The 25884-nt window shown below is 39.1% G+C and overlaps 1 protein-coding gene across 1 annotated transcript; it reads right to left on the reverse strand.

Annotated features, from left to right (window-relative positions):
- Window positions 1-1783: 1783 nt before the first annotated feature.
- On the reverse strand, window positions 1784-25555 carry LOC104078710 (glutaredoxin domain-containing cysteine-rich protein 1-like; the record flags this gene model as incomplete). The annotated part of the gene is made up of 5 exons (XM_009580458.1): window positions 1784-1849; window positions 9426-9668; window positions 9713-9743; window positions 22777-22849; window positions 25469-25555. Coding segments are annotated over 5 exons (500 nt in total), but the record flags the coding sequence as incomplete, so codon positions are not given.
- Between the last annotated feature and the right edge of the window lie 329 nt (window positions 25556-25884).

A 25884-nucleotide genomic window follows, 5' to 3' on the forward strand; every position in this document is an offset into this window, starting at 1 on the left:
GGGCCTGATCACCTGGTTGTCTTGTACGTACTCTGTGACGGCACTCAAGATGATCTGCTCCATAACCTTCCCTGGCAACGAGGTCAGACTGAAGTGCCTGTAGTTCCCTGCATCCTCCTTCTGGCCCTTCTTGTGGGTGGACATCACATTTGCTAGCTTCCAGTCAACCGCGACCTCCCTGGTTAGCAGGACTGCTGATAAATGATTGAAAGTGGCTTGGTGAGCACTTCCGCCCGGTCCCTCAGTACCCCTAAGACACAGATTGGGCTAGGTAATAACGTCATAGGCTCCCCCAAAGCAGGACCTGGGGACATTTCATTCCAAAGTAATGAAAAATGTTAAGAAGGTGTATTAGCTAACCTTTCTAGTCAGACAACAAGAATGCTGCATGTTTTAATCATATTTGTTTAATAGTTTTTGGTTAGCTATTCAATATGGTTCAACATGGCCAGCAGGTTCTTCTGCATTTTATACAGAAATACATACGCTGAGTCGTGAGGCAAGGACAGTTTTGCTGTGTTAAGGAGCAGGCCAGACAAATGCAGAAAGTACCACCTGCACCACAAAGGGACAAGGCAGTTTACGATTTACTGCATAGTGTTAAATGTACCTCCTGAATAAGAGGTGAACAACCCTCGCGCTCAGCCTGACTGGAACTTTTGGAGGAGTTCAGGAAGGAGACCGGCCTGTGAGAAACCAACATGCTTCACAAACAGAGATACTCATTCTGTGATAAACTCAAAGTCGTATGGTATACAAAGAGTTGCTGAAAGCATGTTAGGAAAACATATGCTGCAGTTTGGCTAAACGCAGGGGAAGAAAACTTTGGGGCTAAATCAACTAGATGTAGCTTTCTTTTGCTCTTTCATCTGTATCTTTTACAAATATCATGTCCTCATTATCTACTTTTCCTGTTGATGTTACATACTCCTGAAGTTTATGTGTTATCTTAATTTGGTTAGGGGTGATTTCAAAATAACAAGATAATTAATAGCAATACATTCCTTTTCTAAGGACACAGCTATCCATATAATCGAGACATTATGACACACATCTCCCCAAAACATTCTTTGTTGCAGGCTGTCCAAAGGAAAATAGAGAACACCTTGAGCAGCCAATAGCACAAGACCATCAGAAAAGTGATGATCCGTAGAGATCCTAGCTTACAGCAAAGCTGTGGGAGCAGACCCACACTTCAGGTGTCTTCAGGGAGCGTGCATCAACTGTTCATAATAAAAGGCAAACTTGCTCCAGAGAACTTCAATGGACAGGGCAACTAAGAGCTGGGGAAAGGCATGATAACCTGTAATTTGAAATTTGTGCAAACTGGTGTAATTGGAAACTTCCAGCATTTGCCCAGATTTTGTAGATGTCGCACTTTAGGTCTAGCCAGAATGCAGATGTGCAGGTTCCCAGTGTGTTCACTGCAGTACACAGAGAAGTGGTGCAGCATCCACACAAGAGGCCTGACTGCTGCAGGGCATGGTGAAAGTTAAATACCAAAAACAATGTCAAAAGTTATGGGAAAGGGAAAATTATTTGCCTCTCCTGCTGTGGCAAAACCAAGAGAAAAGAGAGATGGACATTTTGGTTTGGTTATTCACGTTTTCTCAAACTTCATGAGCTGTGATATTATGCTATCATTCATTCAAAGAGAAAAACAAAAAAAAAACATTTGGGATCATCAGTTTATAACAGAAAAGGAACTGGTAAAAAAAAAAATCTTCTCAATTACAAATATTCAATGTACATTTGTTATATTTATGTGCAGAAATACAATTACCTCAATTTTGGTTAAGAGATCCTGCAGTTCCCCGGATTCATTCATTAGCAAAATTTTCTCAGCACCCTATTAGTAAGAAGAAGAAGAAAAAGGTCAGCCAGCTGAGCATGAAAAAACCAGACATGATCAGGAGATGTCGTCTTGAAAATTTAAACAGGCTAAGAACAAATTTGACTCACATTAAGTATTTTATAATTAGGTCAACCTTAGGAAAGTTAGAAGGAGAGGAGAATCTAATCACAGTTCTGACAGAAGTGCCTGCGGTTCGTTACCAGGTGTCGTATCGCATTGCCTTTTTGTAAAAGGTGACACAGCTTTGAAATTCTTGTGTTCACTTTATTTTACAGGGTATGATTCCTGGCAGAATAAAAAATACGTCTAGTTACCATGTCAAAATTTACAATTATATAAATATACAACACATCAGAGAATGCAGCAAAATGAGAGGAGAAAATTGTATTTCAAATATTCTGGCAGTTGAGCATTGAATTAAGACATAATATGCCTAATGTACAACACAAGGAGGAAAAGGGTAATGAAAATACCATAACAACGTTAAAGTCAGACACAACAATGAATAATAATAATTTAGTCTGAGTACATTAGGCCTCTGAGGGGTTCTGTGATCTGAACCAAGGCAGTACTGAAGTGTTTTTTCTTTTTTCTTTCTGAAAGTAAATGCTAAGAGATTATTGCAGACAAAATGAAAGAGTCAAAGATGATGTAAAACTTTTTTTCCCTTTTCTTCTAATTAGAGGACCACATTTAAATGCTTACACTTCACTTATGTAGCCAAATTCACTGAATACTAAACATTACCAAACATTTACAGACACTTTTAATCAGTGGATCACAAGAAACCGACAAAAGGTGAGGAAACTGAGGCACAGACGGAGGTAACTGCACAGCCCTTACCTGCTGCTAAGGATGATTGGCCACATCCAGACCGGGTGGCGGGTTCACGCCATCACGATGCCCCAGTTTGCTAGTCCCTGCATGCCCAGACTGTTAAATTTCACCTTTGGTTTTCCTTCCGCCATGAGCTGAGAGGTGCGGTGGGATGCTGGCACAGGGCTGAGGTGCGGTGGGATGCTGGCACAGGGCTGAGACTGGCCATTGCTTTGAGCTGCCCACGGTCAGCCACAGGGGCTCTCAGCCCCAGCTTCCCACCAGCACTGCTGGTTACTGTTACTGGGAGGTACAGGAAAGGCTTCTGGGGAGCACAGGGAACACATATGGACCAGTAATGTACATGCTAGTGTCCAGCCATTCATAGTGCCTCACTGGGGACTGCAGAGGTTACAAGTGTGTAGTCCAAAAGCCAGCTAAGGGCTACCAAAACATTGCAAAAGGTTTTGCATGTCACCCTACTAAGGTTAGTTTCCCTGTGCAAAATCTTTTTGCTCTGGCTTTGTACAAAAAAGAAGCACTTTTGACTCTGTGTTTGATGATTTTCATTTCAGTTAAAAAGCAAAATATTAACATTTTAGTGGATGTGAGTGTCACTTTTGCAGTGAACACTACTCTTACAGTGCTACGCTTTCAAAGAAATTGTTTTTAAAACAAATATCTACAAGGTGATTAGTTGTGGTTAATTAGTCACAGCAGGTGACAGGAGACTCAGATCAGCTAGCCTTGCTTGTGCTGACTCTTCTATTGAAATCTGTACTAGATCATGGGCACAGGGTGTATCAGCTTCGACATATGCATTAGGGCTCTCTGTGTCCCCAGCAGAGCAGCTTTTAGCAGTCTGTCAGCCCCTTTCACGCTTGCCCTCTAATCTTTCTCTGCTTTCACACAGAACGGGCAGTAGGAGTGATTGGCACAACAAAGCAAGGGCTTGCCAAGGTGGCCCACAGAGTATTAGCTCAGGGCCTGAATACACTACAGCGGCTTAAGACAAAGCTTGCGCTGCCCATCGGATGCTGAGACATTAAGGATTTACAGCTTTCTTGATGTAATTGCAGCACTGCAAATTCCCTAAGCCAGACAAGCCCTGATTTGCCCTCATTTAGGAAAGGGTCTCTTCTCTGCGGCAACAGTTGGCAAAAGCATTCCTGACTTCTGCTCTGTGTTACAGTGATGCTGTATGGTAACGCTTACTGGCTTTTGCAGCAGTATAATTAAAAGTCTGACAGGTTTCCCATTATAGATTCATATTTTAAAGGATTTATATTTCAGATGACATTCAATCAGCCAGCTCTGTTACTTTCAAAGTGGAAAGCGTCATTACTGTGGTTTTTAAATTAAAAACCAAACGTCCGAATGGCTATCAATGTTTTTAAGTGTTTCAGCACGTCTTTTCTGATTAACGGCTTTCTCAAGTGAAATTTGAATAAAAGATACTTTGCAGAGGTTAACCTTCCCTTTGGATCTGTGAATCTTAACACACAGAGTCTGTAATTAATAGAGTAATTAAAGCAGCTGTTAAAGTCCAGTAGCTGCTTTCTGACCAGAAAGTGATGCTTTTCTTTTTCTTCCTAAATTGTACTCAGTTCACAGTTAACCACAAAGGGATGTGAAACATTAAAGAGTCTGTTCCACCTAAGACTCACATAAGGAGCACAAGGGAAAGTGGCCATAACGTTTAGAGAAGTAGCAGGGAGAAGTGAATTTTCAGTTTTGTTAACGAGTTAAATTTCAAAGCACCAGCCTGTGAATCCTTTACATACTAACTTCAGTAGCTCTCTACCATGGGGAGTCCAGGGGTTGCAGTCAGGTCTTTGCCCTTCTTTTGGCAAGGAAATGCCACAGACTTGGCTAAATCACTCAACAGGTTTTCGAGACCATTTTTATTCTTCAAAATATTTTCCCAATTTTCTCTTGAGAACGTCCAGAAACTAGCATCATATTTCAGGTACAATCCCACTAACTGCAGAACTAGGATAAATCCAAGGTCCATTAAACCTCCTACTGCTCCAGCTCTGTCCTGTCACTAAACCAGTCTGTTGCTCACCTGTCTTGGATGTAGCCCGTTACCATTTTCACGATGTAATTCTTCATCAAGGAATTCACATAGGAATACACATATGTGTACACATACACAGCTCTGCATCTGGCTGTACTAGAATACCTGCTGATTTTGGGAAGCCCCCTCTCTTCCCCACGCTTCCACGTATACAGAGAAAAATTAGCAGGGTACTGCAATACCTCTCCTGTGGACACATTGTTGCCACCCTTACCTCCCTAAAAACAAACTTCTGCTGAGTTTCCGGCAGAGGCCTCTTGCTGAGGCAGCAGAATGCAATATCACATGCCTTACCCTTACTGGAGCTACCAGGTTTCAGCAAGGAGACAGACGGTGCATACCTCTGTCTTTGCCCAAAGCTCTCGCGCAGCAGGCACGCATGCGGTATTATTAATGCCTGGAAATCTGCCCAGAAACGGAGGAAACTGACACTTCAGTATAGTACCAGCACCAGAAATGTTGGATTTGATATGCAAAGAACTGAAAGATTGATATACAAAGAGCTATCAGATTAATCAAACCCTACTGTTCCTGAAATGTCAAACTGCAAAACGGAAGAAGCAAGTGGGAAAGTGCTAGGTGACTCGATGCAATGATTACACCACAGTTTTACTGCCACAGAGCCATTCATACTCACCCCATCAAGTGAACTCCAGGAGGATGTGTTTAATAAAATATGGAGGCAATTGAGAGCTACTAATCATGTATGGCCACTGGAAAGCAGCTAAAAGGGAACTGTTACTACTTGCGTAACAAAAAATATGTTACACAGATGTTTTCTAGAAGTCAATTACAAAAGTAGCCTCATCCTTCTTAGGAAATAATCATAACCAATGAGTCGAATAAAATAATTTTACTGTAAATCTCGTGTTGTGGATTCATTACAGCTGGGAAAACTAAATAGGAAACAGTTTCTTCAGGAAAAAAAATACTAAATTCACATATTTAAAAAAGATTCAAGTCGGCTTATATGGCAGGTGAATACTGAATTCATATTTAAAGTGAAAAATAAAATAAATGTATTTTAAAACTATTATGCAGTGAGTTAACATGTACACTAAAGATGACACTATTTGCCTTTTTTATGTGTCTCCCTTTTCTAGCACAGTGGGTCTTTACATAACATGAACCTCTAACAGTCTTGGGTGCCTTTGTAAAAGAGTAAATTAATGTTCCTTTTTTTTTTTTTTCTTTGTTCCTTTCTGGTTTTTGGAAGTCATTTTTTATTCTGCTTTGGTGTCCCAGCAGATGGCATAATTCCATTTCAGATGGAGACAGCCTCAGGTGAAAAGGAGGAATTAGATCAGCTGGTAAAGAGCATGCTGCAGAGAGAACCTGCAATTTCCAGACAGACTGATGTTTAGACAGTGTGTGTCAAGAAATACAATGATTCAATCCTGAAAAAATGAGATGATTAAAAAACGTGCTGTACTGCAGCACGCAGGACTTTGCTTGACAGGGGCTAAATATGATTTTTCTATTGCTTCTGCCCAAGCCGCTGGTTTGTTTTGTTCCCCCTGTGCAGGCAGTGATAAATTCCACAGCGCTGTGAAGATTCATCCACACAGCCTGCAGTGCTCTGTCAACCTTGTCCCTGCTTCTGAACGGCTCGGGTGCCGAATGCTCTATCAGATGCACATATGCTGGGTTCTGCTGCTTTTGTTACATTTATCTCATTAAAAATAATCTTGTCCCCTTTCAAAACTGTTCATATTTTAATTAGGGGTTGGGTTTTTTTCTCCTTATGACTCATTGAAAGGTGCCTGGCTCAATATAAATTCTCCTTTGTATTGCTACATGCAATCTCCTTCAGGGAGGGATATGCCAGGAAATAAATACTCAAAATTTTAAACAGAGAGACAGAAAAAGAGAAAGAGAGGGAAAATATTGCACGATTAATTTACTGACACACCAGGCTTCTGGATCTCTGTGTTCTATTTGCATATCAGAAGATAATTATCATAACAGGCATTATAGAAATGTCCACTGTTACCTACGAGACCAAATTCTGTAATTAGCTCTCAATCGCATTTTAATGAAACAGAAGCCCAGCACAGGTTCCAGCCAACTTACTGCCTTTGGAGTCACTGATGCATTGTCTTCTTAAGGTGCCACATCCACCAGGCATTGACATAGCTGGGGGGCGATTACTTCGTTGCCAGACCTTCTCAATATGCAAAGTGCCCCCCCCTTATTTCTCTTCCTAAGTCAATGAATGCCAACATCTCTTATGAAGCCATATTAAGATAAAGAAATAAAAACTGCGATAAAATAATGGGGGTTTGCCACATTTACCAAAGAGTGTGTGGACACAGGTCCCTTGCCAGCGCAAGTGACCCGTTCATCCTGGGGCTGTCCCTTCCCACCGCCCTGCCAGCCGCCGTGCTCCCGTGGGCAGCCACAGCGGGCTGCCTGAGTTAGCTCTGCTCACCCTGACCTTGGTTCTCCCGTCCTGGTTCATCGCAACTAAAGCACATTAGAGAGTGATGCTGTCGCAACGGATCCAAAGCAGCAGTGCTCCCTAGTATGATGATAATTAGTGGAGAGCAGTGGAGGGCAGAAACCTCGTCTGTGAGCAGAGGTGAGGGGCACCCACGTTGGCAGAGCAAGGGGCTGCCGCCGTCCTGGCTGGCCGTGGTGCTCCCTGTGAGCAGAGCAGGCGTCTCCCGGACTGCTCCCTGCCCGCAAAACAGATTCTCCACAAATAATATCGCTGTTGTGTGGAATAACTTTAATCCTCTCCTGGAGCTAAAGTCTGCTCCATTTAACCGCAGTGTGCCTCATCAACTTAATCAAAAGAAGAAAAAGAAGAAAGAAAACACCCCCCAAGTCTGATTTTGTTCTGGTTTTTAGCAGATCAATAATTTTTTTTTTCCCTTGTGTTAAACGATGTCAGTGGAATTCCCGTACTGTAATAAATGTCTGTAGACCAGAACACCAAATTCTTTCTTCATTTTTTTTTACAGGAGGTAAAACCTGCTGAGTACCTGTCAGCAGGTAGTTGGACAGCTAGATTTGTCTCTCCCACAGACAGCTAGCTTCCTAATTAACTTGCCTTCCTTTCTATACCTCTCATACAATACTTTAATGGTTTTAATGAGATTGTATTGCTTGTTACACTGTTGCTCCTCTGTCAAAAGACAAGCTTCCCATGATCTTTAAAAAAAAAAAGCAGCAGTGACTTAATGGGCCATCCATCATATCAAAATGACTGTAACCAGGCCTCACCTAGAGCTGAGCAAATAATTTATTCAATCCATTTCAGTATTTTAATGGAATTCTTTTGACAAATTAATCACACACGTACTGAGATTTTCTTGGACTTGGTCATAACTTACTACTTTTATTTTTAACATGATAATTAGGTGAGCGAATCTTAGTCTGAATCTTGTTGAATTTTAAGCTGCTTTTGAATGGAGCACTTCTGTTCCTGGCTGGCTGGACAACTCTCTGACTCAGGTTTTTGATAAAAGCATCCTCTACCAGGAAGTAAAAATCACTGTCTGCTAATATTCTGCACACAGGCGATTTTGCCGTTGCTGCAGAGGTCTGGTGAGCCCTGCGCCAGCAATCGCATTTGTTAGAGTGCCGGGGGAAGCCCGCCTTGAGCAGAGAACACCGAGAGCTAGGAAGGAGATAGGGAGAAAGGGAAGAAAGGGTATTCGAGTGTTTGTACAGGCCCAATATCAATTATGCCTCATTGTTGATTACATTTCATTGCACTACTTAAATCTTTTGTGAAAATGAAAGTGTTAAGCGATACAAACACAATAACCCCGCTGTGTGTAAATATAGTTTGCCTTCACAAATCACAGTCTCACTGTTGGTGCTAATTGCTAGTTCTTTACTGCTTGAGACAAATACCTTCTCTCAGCTCTCCAGCTGTTTTCTTTGTGCCACTTTCCAGAATCTTTTTCTTTTAAACTCTGATTTTTTCAGTTTCTGAGAAATATATTTCAAAAGTATAGGCTGGCCTTAATGAAAAGGTGATTTCAAATATCCACAGGCTTTTAGACCCAGAGTACCAGAATACAAATTTGGATTACAGTTTTCCATTTGGAGTTTATGTCTTGCAACAGGCAGACTTTGGCTGTTTTTCTCTCTCTTTAACTGACAGACTTTTCTAAACTTAAGTATTAACCAATTCTGTACAATGTTCAGTTGATTACAGATGTTGATTACAGATGCCTGATACAGATTACATCATATAAAATTCAATGCATGTTTAAGGTCTGATAGCCCAAGCTGTTAGTTTCAACTAACAACTATTCAACACAGATATTACTAAATGACAGGTTTATGCTATGTGTGTTCATCTTCCTGGGTCAATCATATATACAGGTTCCCATGAGGAAAAAAAATCCATTTCTCTAGATTTTCATGGTTTCAACTACAAAGATAAGCTATTTTTTAAGAAATACGGTATAACTTAGATTACATTACTGCGTCTTATTCCCCTCTTGATAGCCTCTCCCCGGTTATCTTTTGCATCTTCAGATCAAACCAATCAGTGTGGATCTGTGCAGCACATACTGCAAAGGGATCTCTGCCTTTAATTGTTCCCATCATGCCAGCGTTGCAAACAATTTTCTAAAAACCCTGCTTCTCATTCATCAAAATTTTCATCTGTTCTTACAGACTGCAGAATAAAACATAGGCTCATGCTTTACTTACCCCAAGATAATGGCCATCGATAAACACAACAGGGAGTGAGGGAACTTCACAGACCCTCCTGCATCTTTCATCTAGTTCTTTTCCATAATCGCTGTTCAGAGCAATGTTTTTTTCTTCAAATTTAACTCTGTGATTTTGAAAGATCTTTCTAACCAGTTCGCACCTTTCAAAAGTGGTTCTCACCACACGAAGACTGGTAGTATAAATTACTATGCGGCCAAACTCTAGCACTGTTGATACCTGGAAAAAAAAATAGTTCCCGTTACATTAAATAAGGTGTTAATAGCTTCCAAGTATTGAGTAATTTCATTAAAAATACTATTTAAGCAAAAAAAATGCATCTTGAAAACACAATCCAACATTCTACTTTTTTCAAATGTAAAGATGGAAGGGGAGGAATTAAGTTCTTGCAATCACCAACTTAAGGCAATTTAAGCTGTTTATTTAAGTAAGGTGCAACTTTACTTTTTTTTGAAAGTTTTGGAGATGGTGAATCAAGCCCAACATTTTCAAGAAACAGACATATTTTAGATGCTGGAGGATTTCCAATGTAAATAAATCATCACCTGTTTGCTGTTGTCCTGTACATAGAGTCACCTGTTCTTCCCCAAGCAGTGAAATACAATGCCGTGAGTTAATCCCCTTTTAATTCTTCAAAGCTTCAATAGTTACGTGAATGTAGGACCCCCCTGACCCCACCGTTTTTAGAGATGTCCGGTTCTGTTATAACAGTGACTCGTGTTTGTTTGCACAAACACAGTCTGGTAGTACTCAGCCTAAGTCTAAATTTGCTAGCTCAAGAGTTGTTGACAGCCTCCTTTAAGCAAGGGTGAGAGCCTAGGCTAAACTCCATCACGGCCATGACCCAACACTAGCTTGGACTCTCCACGCTGAACTAGATTATGACTGCAGAGGGGACAGAAGTATCTATAATTTTTAGTGAGTAAAATTTAGTCAAATTACTCTAACATCCAACCAACAATAAAAAAGTACATTTTGTGTGTATTCAGTGCCTGATTCAAAGCCCATTGCAGTGAGGGGAGGCAGTTCCTTGGCTGTGATAAGTTTCATGCTACAATTCAGATTTGACTTTTTACCCCACTTCTTCAGATGTGAAAGTTTATGCTGCATCTTTCCTTTCTGGGATTAAAACTATTAGGGAGGGTAAATACCACAGGGGTTACTTTGTCCAAGAGACAGTGGTGCATTTTCAAAAAGCCTGAGAAACATTGCTCTAAGCAAAGATAGTATGTTCAGATAAATAGCTAAAATCCTAGCTTTTTTAAAAGGTAGCAAGACATTTCCAAGCTTTTCAAATTGTCCATTAGATTCAGCAAATTATATTTAATTATTTCAGCAGTATTCCAGGAGTAAAACCAAAGTTAGAAAATAAGCAAAGATACCTGTAACGCACTGTAACAATCTGTGGAAAATGAACCTTGACAGGTGAATAGATCATTTTTTAACTATGTCATGTTATAACTGTAAAGACAAAGTTGTAAAATTGGGTAGACGCCATTGCAGATTTTGCCAAATAACGAAGTCATGATTTATCTTACTATGTAAATCCAAAAAAAAAAGTAATTGCAAAAAGCATATTCTGCTTAGAAAGGTGTTTACAAGATTCGAAGTACAGTGAAGAGTTCTCAGGAAAAAACTTGGGTTCTACAGATCACTTCTAGATCACTGGAAGTGTAATTGCAAACATATGTAATTTACCATTTTTCTATCTCCCGTTCTGGGAAGCAAACGTGTAGTGATAGGTCAGTATTTACTTCTCTTTGAATGGATGTCAGAAATTCAATTTTAGGAACGAATGTTATAAAAAGTAGGCTACTTTTCTCCAGCCTGTTTTCTAGGTTGAAAATCTGTTATACCAGCATTGACTCTTCTCCAGCATATTGTTCACACATTCCAAGTGTGAGGATTAGCTCGTCCTCTAATTAAAAGACAAGTACTCTACATAAACACTGCCAAATATTTTAGTAACCATGCATGGGTTGCTGAAAGGAAGAGGAGTTCATACTTTTCAGAAGTAACCAAAAGGAGTTCTTAAAATATTCCTTCAAAAAGTAATTTCACATACTCATTCTTTTCTCCTCTTTGGAGTGAAAATACATTTTGAAGTGGAAAACTATTCAACAGGATGGAAATTCTCGTTCCTTCATAGCTCTAATCTCTAATGCTGTTTGTTCCCAGACACCAGAGGCTGGCGGCATAGATACAGACAGTCATTATCTAGTGAAGCATCAGGACTGTGGTGTCCCTACAGCATGCAAATAAGCAGCTGAAGACACGGAAAAATGGAAAGTTGTAAAGTGATCTGGAAAGATATCAAGTGGAAGGTGTGTATGCAGAGTCACTTTTATGTTTATTCCTTTATTTTTTCCTAATGTGGCAATGAAGAAATACCCTTGTTTGCCCTGCAAAGAAGTATCAGGGCATTGACTAAATCATTCTTTAGGGAAATTTTAATAAATGCCTTGTTTTCTGTGCTACAAACGCACAGGACTTGTCCTTGGCAGGACTTTATCATACCAGGGAAAATCCTTCCTGTCACCTGTCTTGAACCACACTGGTAATTAAAAATAGGAGTCAAGACAGTTAGAGAGATTTACAGGGTTTTTCTTAATGAGAATCTATGCTAATTCCTATTTCGCTACCCAATTCAATGGCTGCAGCCTGTAATATTTAGTGACTAGAATGCGCTCTTGAAGTAAATCAGCAGAATAAGGTTTGAACACTCTGCTTTTCCTTCCTAGGTGGGAATTGTGGCAAAAACATAATAAATGACAAGCAAAGTAAACAAATTAATAGAAAGACACTTTAGAAAATGAACTTTTACAATTTTGCATAACAAACCTCAAATTAGAATCATCTCATATAACTCACAAATGCACATAAAATTTTAGCTGAAGTTAAAGAGAAGGTAAGTGTCTGGTTAATGGGCATGACAAAACTTTACTTGGGCTGTGGAAGTTGGACAGATGAACAAACCAAAAGATTTGGAGCAACTTACATTGACTATTTTGTCTCACTTCCTGTAAGTGGGATTCTCATTGAAACCTGAAGCTTATGGAAATCATTTGGCCTGAGGTGGCAACTTTTGTGTCAGATTCAGAAAACCCCATGCACATGGACCAAGAGTGTGCTTCAGAGAAGTTGTCCATGTAGAAAGACTGCCAAGGAAGGTATTTAAGGTTTCAGAGGGAAATAAAGTTGCTTCAGTAATGATCCTCTACATCATTTACAGGTTTTAGTTTAACAGCACAGTGCTATCATTCCTCAAAGAGTCCAAAAGGTCCAAAAATTTTACTACATCTGCCTGAAGAGCTTGCATTTTGCTTGGGAGCTTCAAGTAGGCAGCACCAGCAGTAGCATGACCTGCATCACTTCATGGCATAGACGCCACTCCCAGTGACTCGGGAACAGCTGCCCTTTTTTTCTTAATCTAGACAGAAAAAGCCATTGTTGCACCAGTTCAATCCTGTTCATGGTTGAACATGAGAAAACCAAAAGAACTTTCTTATTTTGCACCTGACTCAGTCTTTTCCCAGACTTCTCTACCAGGTGGATCAGGGCTTTCACAAATAAGGAGTTAGATACAGTTTGCTGTACAACTGGGGGAAACCTATCCCTCTGCCATCCCACCAGCATCTATCTGACATGGTTGCAACTAAATGTAATCATTAACTGAGCAAGTCTTCTGTGAACAGCATGAGAGATGTCATCCCATGAGACTAAATACATGAGCTTAGCATCAAGACAGACCACAGAACAGAGGAAGAAATTGTTGATGAAAAAGAGAAGGCTTGATAGAGCAAGCAGATAAGCAACAATACGGAGGGATGCAGGGGGCTGAAAAAGGGCTGAAAAGACAGAAATATCCAAAAATAGATAATAAACCAAAAACCAAAATGTCAGAATACCGACAAAGGAAGAATAGTACAAACTAAATGTAGAAAGAAAAACATGAAACATACGACAAAAAGGAGACAGAGAGTGAAACAAAACAAAGTCAATGATAAAACAGAGAGAAGGTCAGGGAAATACAACATCCTGAACATTTTATAAAAGAAATCCTGGTAGCCAGTGTAAGTGTACAACAACAAATATATTACAGAATATGTGAATCTCCAAGTTGTTTCAATATTTTGGGGTATTTTTTTAAAAAGATTTGTGTATTACTGGAGCTGCAGAAATATGAAATATTTGGGAATCATACTCCTGAACCATGTGTTTGAGAATTTACCTTTTCTGTATAACAGCTGCCGTGACAATAATAACAGACTTCTCAGTAGCTCTGAAAATATTGTATAACAGTCAGGTGTTTCCATGGTGCTTCTGAAAGCCAATTAAATATGTACACCATAAAACTCCCACGGACGTCTTCCCCACTGTATCTTATCCCTGGCTTCTGGATCCAGTCGCAACTGAAGTAGCAGCAAAAAGAGCCCGTGTTTCTCTACTGGTCCCATAGCTACCCTGGCCCTGAGCAGTCCCCCCGTCTGAGCAGATACCACTCACGCTCCTATTTGTGAGGGGAATTTATAAAATGAATTATTGAATAGCAATACTAGATTATTTCTTCAGCATATTTGTCATGAATTGTTTTCCCAAGTCTATAGATTTTCTTTAATACCTTTTATGACATTTTTATGTCTGCCTTGCTGACTTTGAGTGGCTCTTTATCTTTGGAACAAAACTCATAACATGGATTTTTTTGCAGCACAGCTAAGAGCTGGCCAAATCCAGAGCAGAGGGAGTGGTCCAAGCCAATGCATTTCTACTTGTGGTGTAAGGACCACTGATGGACCTTTGGGCATAAAGCAATTGCTCCTAAAAGAGTGGTAACATTTTCTTTTTGAAAACCTTTGTGTACAACTGTGTCTACAAGCAAGTAAACAGACAAGCCCAGCAGTAAGAGGAATATTCATGGTGTTAACCTCATTTTTATTTGGTTGCAAATGAAAACTATGACAGCAACACTACAAAAGTAGTCACGGGATTTTTTTTTTAATCCTCTCTCTGGATAGAATGCATAAACATGTGTTTTAACCTCATTGGTGTGAAAAGTGTAGCTATTTACATTCATATCCATATATATTTTATTTCAATGGTGGTGTCACCCACAAATTTACACTTGGTTCTTTTAAAGTACAGAGTAACAAATGCAAAAAAGAATCCCACCAAACCCACCCTATACTTTGCATTATATGCATTATATGAGCAACTGTACTCTAGCAAAAGAATATTTTTCCGCTAAGATTAATGGGCTGGTATAGTACTTTGGCAAAAGCTGAAATGTTAATGCCAACCTTTATCACATATGAGATTTTTAAAGGTTTTTACTATGTTTGGATATAACATTCAACTAATGTTATTCATGCGGTAGTGAATTGCTTCTGTGACCTAAATCAATGGCTGATATGCCCTTCTCTGTCTCAGAATATCATCTTTCAACATCTCAGAGTGTTCTACTGAAATATGCACCCCTTGGCTTTGTAATTAGATACTATCAGACTGGCAGAAGTATCTACTGTCCACTAAGTTGGCTGAGACAGGAATCTAGAGCACATTACAAACCCTGCGCCAGAGATGCTGCAGTGGGTAAATGATTTAAAGAAAATGTTGAGCAAGAGAAAATGAGTGTGTGTGTATATATGTGTCTGTATACATATATGTGCATACATATATATTTTTATGTATGCTTGCATATCTAGAAGCTTTAAATTAAGCTGCTCAATTCATAATTGGTATTGCATAGCTTATGGCTTAAATTAATATCAATAACTAAGTGGCAAGAAGAATTATGGTCTAACACTAATTTTCTGACCACAATCTGTTTTGGACTTTTTGTTTTTATTTTCCACTCAGAAACAGAAGGGAAGAAAACAGCTATGACTTTCTTGTTGAAGAAGTTCTGCAGAAAGAAACCACCATCAATTTAAACACTTCATTTCTGCAAGATTGAAAAGCTTTTACTAGCTTTTGAGTTTTAAAAGGCTTTCAAAATATATACTAAAAGTAACGAATACTTTCTGAAAGACTATTTTAAAGTAAAATGCTATCACTAAAATGTTTCAATTTTTTTCTATATGACACTTCATCAGAACATACATGTTTTCCAAAATGTATAGCACTTAATAAAAAGCATAGTTTTCATTCTGTCACTGTTTAGCTGAAAATGTGCAACACTCTTTGAATGAGGTGGCTGGAATTGAAGGGCTGTGTTCTAGTGAAAACTACAATATTTGCCATCACAACAACATAGTACGGTGCTAATGGAGTTGTGAACCAGTGCCTCTGTCTGTCATTGTTGATTGCCTGGTTCAAATTAAAGGTTTAAAGGGCATTTTTCAGGAAGAATTGATTCGCTGGCCAGAAGACCTCTTCCAACAAACAGACCTCATCGACCAAAGTAAAATGTTTTTCTTTGGCAGGTAAGATCTATTTACGCACACAGGAGGGATTGTGAGCAGTCCCCAGCTGCGGTGTGCAGTCTCGGTACAAAATTACATTCCCTTCCACTTCACTGTTTGCAGTTCCAACCCTCCATGGGCTCTCAGACAGCAAAGCACAGTGCGCACTTTAAATTTGAGCATTCTCCTAAAAGTGCTTTATTTCGTCAAGGCCGTAGTCCTGTTTGCATTGTCTTCAAGGACCTGGCACTATATCAATATTTGGGAAAATTCAGAACTTGAACTTTATTAAATTCAGAAAACTGTGCATTTTAGTAGAGCTCAGTGGAATAAAGACTAAATTTCTGCAGTAGTGCAAGTCATATACTCAAGTCAAAACACGTGCTTACCTTCCATTAAATACATCGCTTCGAAAATACTACACTTTTTCTTATCCAGTTTTGGTAATTACAGGAACCATAACTGTAGGACTTGGAGCCTGTGACCCTGTGTCATTGGGACAGTGAAATGCTATCACCAGTTATCATCCTCATAACCGTCAGCAAGCTGGGAAGGTCTATCGATACCAATTTACAAGTGAGGGCATCGAGAGCTGCCCTCCTAAACAAAGTAGCCAGAGGGTCTGGGACACTCCCAAATATAGGTACTAGTTTTGCTTTCCCAAAGAAAGTGGTCAGGTCACTGTTTCTCTCAGCTTTCAAAATAGCACAAATACTTATGTGCCTTTTGTCTGCCTGTACTCTGGCACTCACCTCCCCCACAAACAGCAGCCCTAGGAATACATTCATTTCCAAAAGCTGTGTAGGAGCACAGGCTCCTCTGCCTGATTAAGTGTCCCAACATAGGGCATGAAACATTTCAGTTTCAAATCTGAGGAACTGGTCACAGTTATAGAGAAGGGCTGTGATCCAGCAAGAACCTGAATTCTTTGATCTTCTAACTCCTGGGCGACTGTCATCTCTCTTATCTACACACCCACCACATACTGCTGATTGTAAAATAGCCCAGTTTTACCTCCTTAAGGTTGGCATCCTCAAAGCTGTTCAACAACTCCAGCGTAAAATAGATATTATACCTAAGACATTGGTATAGTGTATTTATATATGTTAGTATTTTTCAGGCCGTATATCAATTTTGGGGACGTCAGTCAAAATAACAAAAGTAACAATAATATTGCATGTGGTATTTATACTGTTCCTTTCATCCTAAAATCACTTGGCTAAATACTAAAAAAAACAAAAGGAGGGCTTTCCATCCTCTAACACCATGTCTATGATGTGTGTTGTGACCCTTTCTGTTCCTCAAATAATACATTATAATATCATACCTTTTTTCCTGCCACTGCAGGCTTTCCCACATATCTTCTGGCACAGAACGCTGTTCAGGGGATGTCAAAGTGTTCTCATTTCAAAGCAGAAAAAATACTTACAATACCACAGCAAAGGACTGCAGGGCATGACCCTGCCTCTCCCTGCTCTTTGCAATGCTTCAGCTATCGGCAGGTTCAGAAGGTACAAAGACTACAACTGAGCTCACCTCCCAATGTCCTTATTACCGTTCATCCAGCACACACCCGTACAACCAGGCTACTGCCTGCTCTCAGGTGACCCGAGCTCAGATAGGAGAACAGAATATCTCCCTAGGGTTCACGGTCTCTGCTATACCCTGATGCCTCTGCTTGTATAGACTTTCTAAAGTCAAAGTGCCTGCTACAGGCGTGGCACTGACTCTGGGGAAAAAAGTGGCTCCTGTTCAACAAAGCACAGCAATGCTGTGGAAGTCAGCCAGGGCAATATTTATTACGGTGTTCAAATTAGTCGAAAGAAGGTCCGTATCTGTCCATGCCTAATTGGAGTTTATTTATCAAGCTTTGGAAGGTCTACCAGTATTTGCTTATTAGTTTATTTATGCCATTCTGCATATGATAGGAATAAATGAAACCTTTGAAAATCAGAAGCAAAAGATAATCCTGTGAGTAATTCTAACCTAGCCTGCAATTCTCCCAGGAAGAAAGAATACCGTGATATAACGCTTGATTCTCTCTTTTGCTTGCTCGCTCCTTATTTCTCTCTCTTGATACTTCCAGTTCAACATCTCCAAGAAATTCTTCCCTGAGAAAAGGAGAGAGAGTCTCTGGGAAGACACTTGGCAAAGTTACATATGCTTGTAAGAAAGGAGAAGCATTACTTTGTTGCACAAGGACACTGCCCACAAAGACTGAGGGGAAGAAGCAAGAGCTACTGAAAATAGTTTTGTCCTCAGCAGTTTATGTGAGGCTTTAGAAGTTATTTGAAAAAGGAGTGTCCAAAAATCTCCTTTCATATCATGCAGTTCTTTGAACTATTGCTGTACTCAGCAAAGAGACCTGAAGCCAGACAAGTTGTACCTAGACTGTCCTGTAACATTGCTGAAGCTACTTTTAGGTAGTCTGGCATATAGGACGTAAGTTAAGACAGGTAACAGCTGAGTTGTTTACACTAGTTGAGTGTTTATGTCTTCTGCACCTTATAGTCCTCATCAAATTAGCAGATGTCATCTTTCTTTTTCTTTCCAAAACAAATATAGTGACTTAAAAGAAATGGTAGGGTATTTTTGATCCCAGAAGTATCTTATGCTACATAGTCAGCACAGTAAGGTATTTTATAGCTGATAAAATGTAAGCATTGAGAGGATCAAACCACATCTCAGCAAAGTATACTTTCTCATACCTCTTTTTTTGGAGCAGCAAATTGCATCTATTCGCGGAGAGTAATAGAAGAAATTATTACAGTAAGGTGTAATAATGGCCAAAATATTGTCTTTGAAACAACAGATATCGAGAAATTGCCAAAATGCGGCTTCTCTTTTTCAATTTCCATGCAAAGCCTTCAAACTGGTGTGTTGTGAGAAACCTTTACATGATACACTCCCCATCAAATACTGTTTATGTATCTATTAATGTAACTGCTTAAAATGTTGCTTATAAGTAAAATATAATTACAGTGTTAATTGACAAAACGCTGTTACACTGTCTTTAAAATGCAGTTTAAAAATCTTTATCAGATAATCTAGTGATGGTTCTAAGAACCAAATTGAGGTTATCTCTTACTTAAGTGACTTTACTTCATTGTTTTCCATTATTTAAAAACCCTTCATTGTTGCAGAGATGTCTGTGATTCAATTTGCTAGCATCCTCCTCCCCTCTCATCAGCCTTATAAAGACACCAAGAAAAATACAATGTTAGGAAGCACAGGGCAAATAGCAATAAAATATTAGAGCCAGACAAATGGTCCCACAGGTAATCTTTTTACAGTTGGCCTGTATAGACTTTGGGCTGCTGATAACTTTGAAACTTCCACCACCAGTACAAAGAAAATCTTTATGACTCCACCCATATCAGAAAAATCCGACACAAAATTCAGGACAGTCCAATTTTCTTAACAGCACTAGCCAGAGAAACTGATTTCAGAAAATTTTCATCAGCCAGCACAATCACCATGCAAAACTAATATGCAATTATTTTTAGGGCAGACAGGTTCAGTTCTTTGCCATTTACAGCAGGAAACTCCCAGTGCAATTTTAAGGCAGCAGCCAGGAGCCTTAGCTTAACCAAGTTTCAGAAAGCCACTTGATAACTTTCCCCTTCATTTGCAAAATGGATAGTTGAAATAGTTGAAATAGATAGCTGAAACCTGATGTACTATCCTTCAGCCTTATTATGATCTCACCTACAAAATGTGTCTCCGGAGCCAAATGTTTTCTGGATTAAGTAGCACTTAACATCAGGATTTGGGTGTTGTCCCATTGTTTTAGTTTCTTTGAGCACATCAATCATTATAAGCCACAGAAAGCATTATTCTAGGATGATTATTTTACATCAATCAGTTCGACTAATGATACAGATACATTTGGAGTTTTTTAGCCAGTCAAAATCCAAGATTCAGCCATTCATAAGACATTCACTATATAAAGTGAATGAAACTGCAATATTTCCTAGAATACACTATGTAAAGGGAAAATATTTGTCACTAAGAAGGTTGACTGGAAGTAAATTTCATAGAGTGATTTTCTTTCATATCATAGATGATTTCTTGAGCGCACATCAGTGAAGATTCACCTGGATAAAGTTCCACGAGAGTTTCTCAGTGTATGCATTCTACCAAATACAGTGTTTGCTTCTTGGGTGAGCAAAGTGGCCCCAAACCACATGGAAAGTACACTTGCTTGTTCTGATACTGATCTTTGTCTTCAAGGAGAGCTTGATTGCTTCTTAGCCTTCAGTGGCAGGGCCACGGCACAATCCAGTCTTGTTCTTTCATCTGTTAGTTCGATAAGGCTAATGTCAGCTCTGAAATGAACTGATCAGGAAAGGGGAGAGTAAAGAAAGTTAAAAATTGCTCAGGTGCTGCTCATCAAACAGCCTGTTCATCTATTACCCCCCTCTTCCCTTATCAATTCTTTTCAGACTAACAAGACTTCCTATACAAGAGGAAAGGTGCTGGGGTTACTTTACTTATAAACACAGTATTTGCAAAATGGCTCTTTTGAGACAATGAACAACACTACCTATAAGACTTTTTCTTTCCAGCAAAACAAACTCAGTTTTTCAGTGGGGAAATGCTGCTGTTTCTGATAAGTAGTTTTCACTTTTCATTGCTGTTTTACAGTATATTTAATATGAACATGCTTAATGCTTACCTTAATCTATACAGAACACATCACGCAAACTTCAGCTAGCACCTGTCTTAACAATGATTTTTCTTTGGCAATGGATTATTCCATATTTCACCTCTGTGCCTACTCTGTGTTGAAAGACTGATTGTAGTGTGCTGTAACCTGGCATCCAACCAGGGAAACAATTGTTTTCTACAGGTGCAGTGTTAGTAGGAGAGTTATAAGCTAGTTTTACTAATGTTTGATCATATGCTATGTTCGATAAATGGCTTTCAGCTGAACAATCTGAGTAGTGATATAAACAATTTTTCTTTGTTTGATGTAATCGCTGGATCAGGAAATTGAAACCTATACTTCTGCAAAATTGCGTTACAGGAGATATAAGCTGTCTGATTTGCTTCTTGGGTCTTTGTCTGCATAAAACAAATGCTAATTAGAAATGCTTATTAAATTTTAATACCAATTCTTAAGAAGTAGGCTGTGCCAGTCAGATACAGATGAGGAGCTAAGTTCAGGAAAATTCAATGGTAAAAACTGCAAAATTTTTGCAAAACTTCAAATTCCCTTGTGGTCAGGACTGAAGTTCTGGTGGAAAATTATGCTAGAATTGTTATTCTGGCTAAAACAAAGTTAGGAAGAAAATAATTGGTTAAAATATAGGTATTTTTAAGTCGTAATCAAAAGAATGATCAAAAAGATTATTCTTACTGTTGGTCACCAACAGGTGTTGTTGCAGTACAGTGTAAATAACAACCTATGTCCTCCCATTCATCTGGCTTTGCCAAACCTTCTGAATTCAAGCTATAATTGAAAACTCATGTTTCCCTTGGGCTTTTTTCTTTCTCTTTACTTCAGAGAACTCACCAGATTGCAGACTAAGCTTCCCTTCCCCTCCAGAAAGCCTGATTGCTCTTCATCTCTCTTCCAGGTCAAAGTCATCTCTCAGGACTTAACACCCAGTTTTCCCCAGGCCTCCAGGAGAGATTTGTACTTCCTCCAACACTGTCAGCATGAGGAAGCCTTTCTTCTCCTGTCTCTCACTTTCTGCTTTATTCTCTCAAGACAGAGTACTTCACTGCCACACTTGACATTTCTGACAGCTATTGAGGGACTGATTGAAGTGCAGCCCTTTTCATAAGATTTACGTAAAGTTAAACTTACAAGCCTGTGCTGCAGGCAGGCTGCAAGAATGGCTGGGAGCTAGAGATTTCCATTGCGCCGGCTCAGAAGAAGCCGGTGCCTCCTTATTACGTTTCAGTAGGGCTGAGCATATAATGAATCAACCAAAATGGGACAGAAGCCCACCAGAGGACTCACACCACTAAGCAGATAGACCTCCCCAAATCAAACCTAGGAGCATTTGTGGTGAATGCATTTTCCAGGTTTCTGGACATGTCTTACTCACTGAAAGTGTCACACATATCTTATCCTTTCACATGAAGTTCATCATGCATTGTCATGGAGCACGTATCATGCCACCATTTCAGATGAACTCTGTCTTTCTGGTGCAAAATAGTGCCACAAGCTAAGCCAGGAAGAGACTGAGCCAAAATCTTCAAAGCTTTCTTCAAAGCTTTGCATTGGTTGCAGTTTATGCCTGAAATGTGATGAATTCAAAGCATCGCTTGCCTCTCTGGTAAGTTTATTGAGGAATTCTGTGAATCCAAGAGAAGACATTTACTTAATCATCTTAACAAACACTGAAAATATAGGGTACTTAAAATCATTGCAGAGCATCTCCACAGCCATCACACCAGCTTTTCAGGCTCCCAAACAACATTCCAAACACTGACAATCACAGATCTTCCATTTCCCTCCAAGATGTCTCTGTGAACCCAGACAGCAGAAAGCTTTCTCCAGCATCCCATGGATAAACTCAGTTTTTCTCCACAAGTATTTGATTTATCTCCTGAATTCCCTCTATAGTATCAGTAGAGTATTTTATTCCTCTCCAGCCTATCCTGTATATTCACAGTCATAGACCTTGCATGGCTACCACCTGAGATTTTCTGCGAACTAGGTACTTTATCTCGGTATCTACAACCCAGCCAGTCTCATTTGCCATGATCTTGGTTTCCGCTAGTTCTTCTGGCTCTTGGTTAGCTTCACCTTTTCAAATACCTCTGCAGAATAACTTGACAAGGATGTTACATAATTTCATCCTATCAACTTTGCTGAGAGAGGTTTCTCCAACGACACTTCAGTTACCTTTATCATCTCGGAGAAGAGAAGGACCTTTGCTTCCCCCACCATTAACCTCTTGTATCTATCTTACCCATTTACTCCCAGTATCCGCTCAACGTAGTTTTCTGTCTCGCCTCCTGCACTGCTTGATGTAAGTTGAATTCCTTTAAAAATCATCAGATACAAAGTATTTACTAAAGTAATGAGGATTTTGACTATGTGTAAATAATTTGCACTAAAATTCACACCCAGTCCAGAGAAAACATGGCAGCTATGAAGCATGGTGGCATATCAGTGGTCAAACTGAAACTTCCCGCTACTGCAAGAAGAATGTTATTTCTAGCAGATATGGCTTGTGTTGTGACAGGCCTGAATACAGTTGTGATGTCTACAAAAATGTACATTGTGTTGTTGCATGAATCATGTGACCATTTGGAGGTCTTTTAATTTAGGTCTAAATTTTGGCCTGAACTTTCATTGCATATTAGACTCATTTTGGCTCCAGTAGCATGTCTGATCTATGCAAAACTAAGGGGGCATAGCTTTCAAATTATCCCAGTGAGAGCTTATGGTTGTGTTACATGAAAGACAAAGGAAAGGAAAAGAGCTGAATTTCTACTTTGGCTGTTTGCAGCTGTTTACGTGGAGACAGTTTTCTGAAGACTCTGCTCACAGAACAGCAGCATAATAGTTTATGCAATGTGCCTTTGACATGAGAAAGATATAGGCATTTTAAAACATCTGGAAAATTAGGAAGTCAAACAAAGTGTGAAAATAAAAATGGTAGATTCACAATTTATCATTCCTACCAATTTTCTGTGCCTACTAACAGACAACATGAGATCAGAAAACAGGCAGATTGGAAGGTCACTGTTACTACTCCAAAGTACCTTGCAAACAGAAACTAATTAATGTAAAAGAGAAAAAAAAGTCTACTGCATGTCACCTAAAGAAATGCTGCCATCAGTAAATTAAAAATGTATGGCTTGAGCTGCATAGCATCTGCCTGCCTAAAGCTACGTCTGTAAATAGTGTGGAAGACCAGAGAACTGAAACAATGGATCACAGACGGGTCATGTAAAGAATGCTAATACTAATTATACAAATTTAAACAATGTGCAAGCCCTGGAAATCTGAGAATAAGGCTCTGTTCTTAGAAGAAGATTTGTCCTAGATCACACCATTTAATTTCCTTGCTTAACAGTTATGAGTTACTACTTGGTGATAAAAGTTATATGTAGGAATATGGAAAATAATTATTATTCAACATTTGTTCAGTGCTTATTTCACCTCTATCTCTTTATCACTAGCAACAGGGAGAAACAGATTGAGTAAAATAGGAATTGGACTTCAATAAAATGGAACTTTCTCTCAAGTTTAAAAAACGTTGTTCAATTTTTTCACTTATTTTTTCTGGGCCTTTCTGTTTTCTGGTTCTAGTCAAAACAAGAAAAAGAGCTGGAAATAAAAGAAAAGAGCATGCAGGTCAACTTGAAAGAGTTCTGACTAGCACTTAGTGTTTGGTCACTTGCCCAGACAGGACTTTTAAACATAGACTTGCCTATATTTGGTTATTTGTGTGAAATACTGGAATAAATGACTAGTTATTTTTCTTGCATAGTTATTTTTCTTACTGTCAGTTCACATTTTAAGGTACTTTGGTGCCTGCTTTTTAATAATATGAGTAGGATTTTTCAAATAAGTTTAATTGTCTTGAGCAGGAAAAAAAATGGTACTTATTCAGACTTTGGTGGTAATTCTACTATTTACTTATGTACCATTTCCTATCATGTCACCCTGAATTATTAAAAAAAAAACCCACAATATATTTGTCTTAAACAACACCTGTAGTAGTTTGGCTCAAGTCCTATTTTGTCTTGTCATAAGCAGCTTTTTCTTTTGCTTTTTATTTATCACACTGTTCAAGATGTTTGAATCTTTAGTTGCCTGTCTGCAGAGAATCATTGGGCAGCTTGTGTCCTATTTGAGAATATTTTGTAAGTAAGGATGGCTTCAGCCAGAAGTGAACTAGAGCAGGACTTGCTGCGGGCTGGCAGATAAAGATGGAAGTGTTTGATATCTCAAATCTCGTGGAAAAGTTAGCAAACAGCATGGCTCCGAGGGAGTCCTGGTTTGAGCACGCTGGTCCCATCTGTCTGTTAATCACTGCTGCTTCACTCAATAGAATATTTCATACTGAAGAGAAACAGAGTTGTGTTGATCAGCAGCAAATGGCTGTCATGAAAATTACTATGTCTACTCTGGCCCATTTCTTTTTAACTTGGCAGCAGCTTTGGAAAACCCTGTTTAGTGTTCTCTGGCAGACAGATGAAGTTTAAAAAAAAAAATGTTGCTATCCCTTTCCTCTTTCTCTTTTCTCCTCTCTTCCACCGGTCCCTTACTCATCCTTTCTAAAATATTCCCTGTGTATCCTTAGACTGCTAGAGAGATGCTAATAATAATGTAATAATACATACATACATACATACATGGATCTCTGACTCAGTCATTTTATATTTAAACATAGCCAGGTGCAGTTTACTCATGCAGTGATCCCCTTTATAGTTCCCAAATGTCAATTACAGTTTGGTTAATTAAAAGGCATTAGTGATCTACGAAATTAATTCTATCTGTTGAGCTTCTTACAAATGTGATTCATCATATTTCTGACTGGAGAATAAAACAGTTAGCTGGTGAGATCCTGCTCGTAATGTTACATAGCTCTTCCTTCTTTGCCAGGATATGCTTTGTGTAGTGAATGGATCTGTTTTTCTAAGACTTACCTTCAACATACCAGAATATCATCGGAAACAGCACAATAGTCCATAACTTCTTTCTTATTTGCACCAGTGCTCCAACTGGTGATTTTCCTAGCAAGTAAAAACCGGTATTCAGGAAAACGCTTATCAGTTAGACTTAGCTCAGATGAAAATTTACTGCATTTTCATTGGCAGATGTTTCAGCCTTTCACCATGGATTAATTATACCTAGGGTCAGTCTGTCTTATACAACAGAACTACTCCTGCTCACTCAGAAAACAACTAAAGAAGGTAATAGCATAAATGAAATAAGGTGTCACTCTGAACTGCCAGTAGCAGAGAAAATTCAAAATTACTATCCATTCTTCTCAATTTACCTTCCTAAGCAATAAAATCAGAGGAAAAGTTAAATGAAGTCTGCCTTTCATTTGGGATACACC

Source organism: Fulmarus glacialis, unplaced genomic scaffold (assembly GCF_000690835.1).
Source record: "Fulmarus glacialis isolate BGI_N327 unplaced genomic scaffold, ASM69083v1 scaffold48186, whole genome shotgun sequence".
Lineage (NCBI taxonomy): Eukaryota > Metazoa > Chordata > Aves > Procellariiformes > Procellariidae > Fulmarus > Fulmarus glacialis.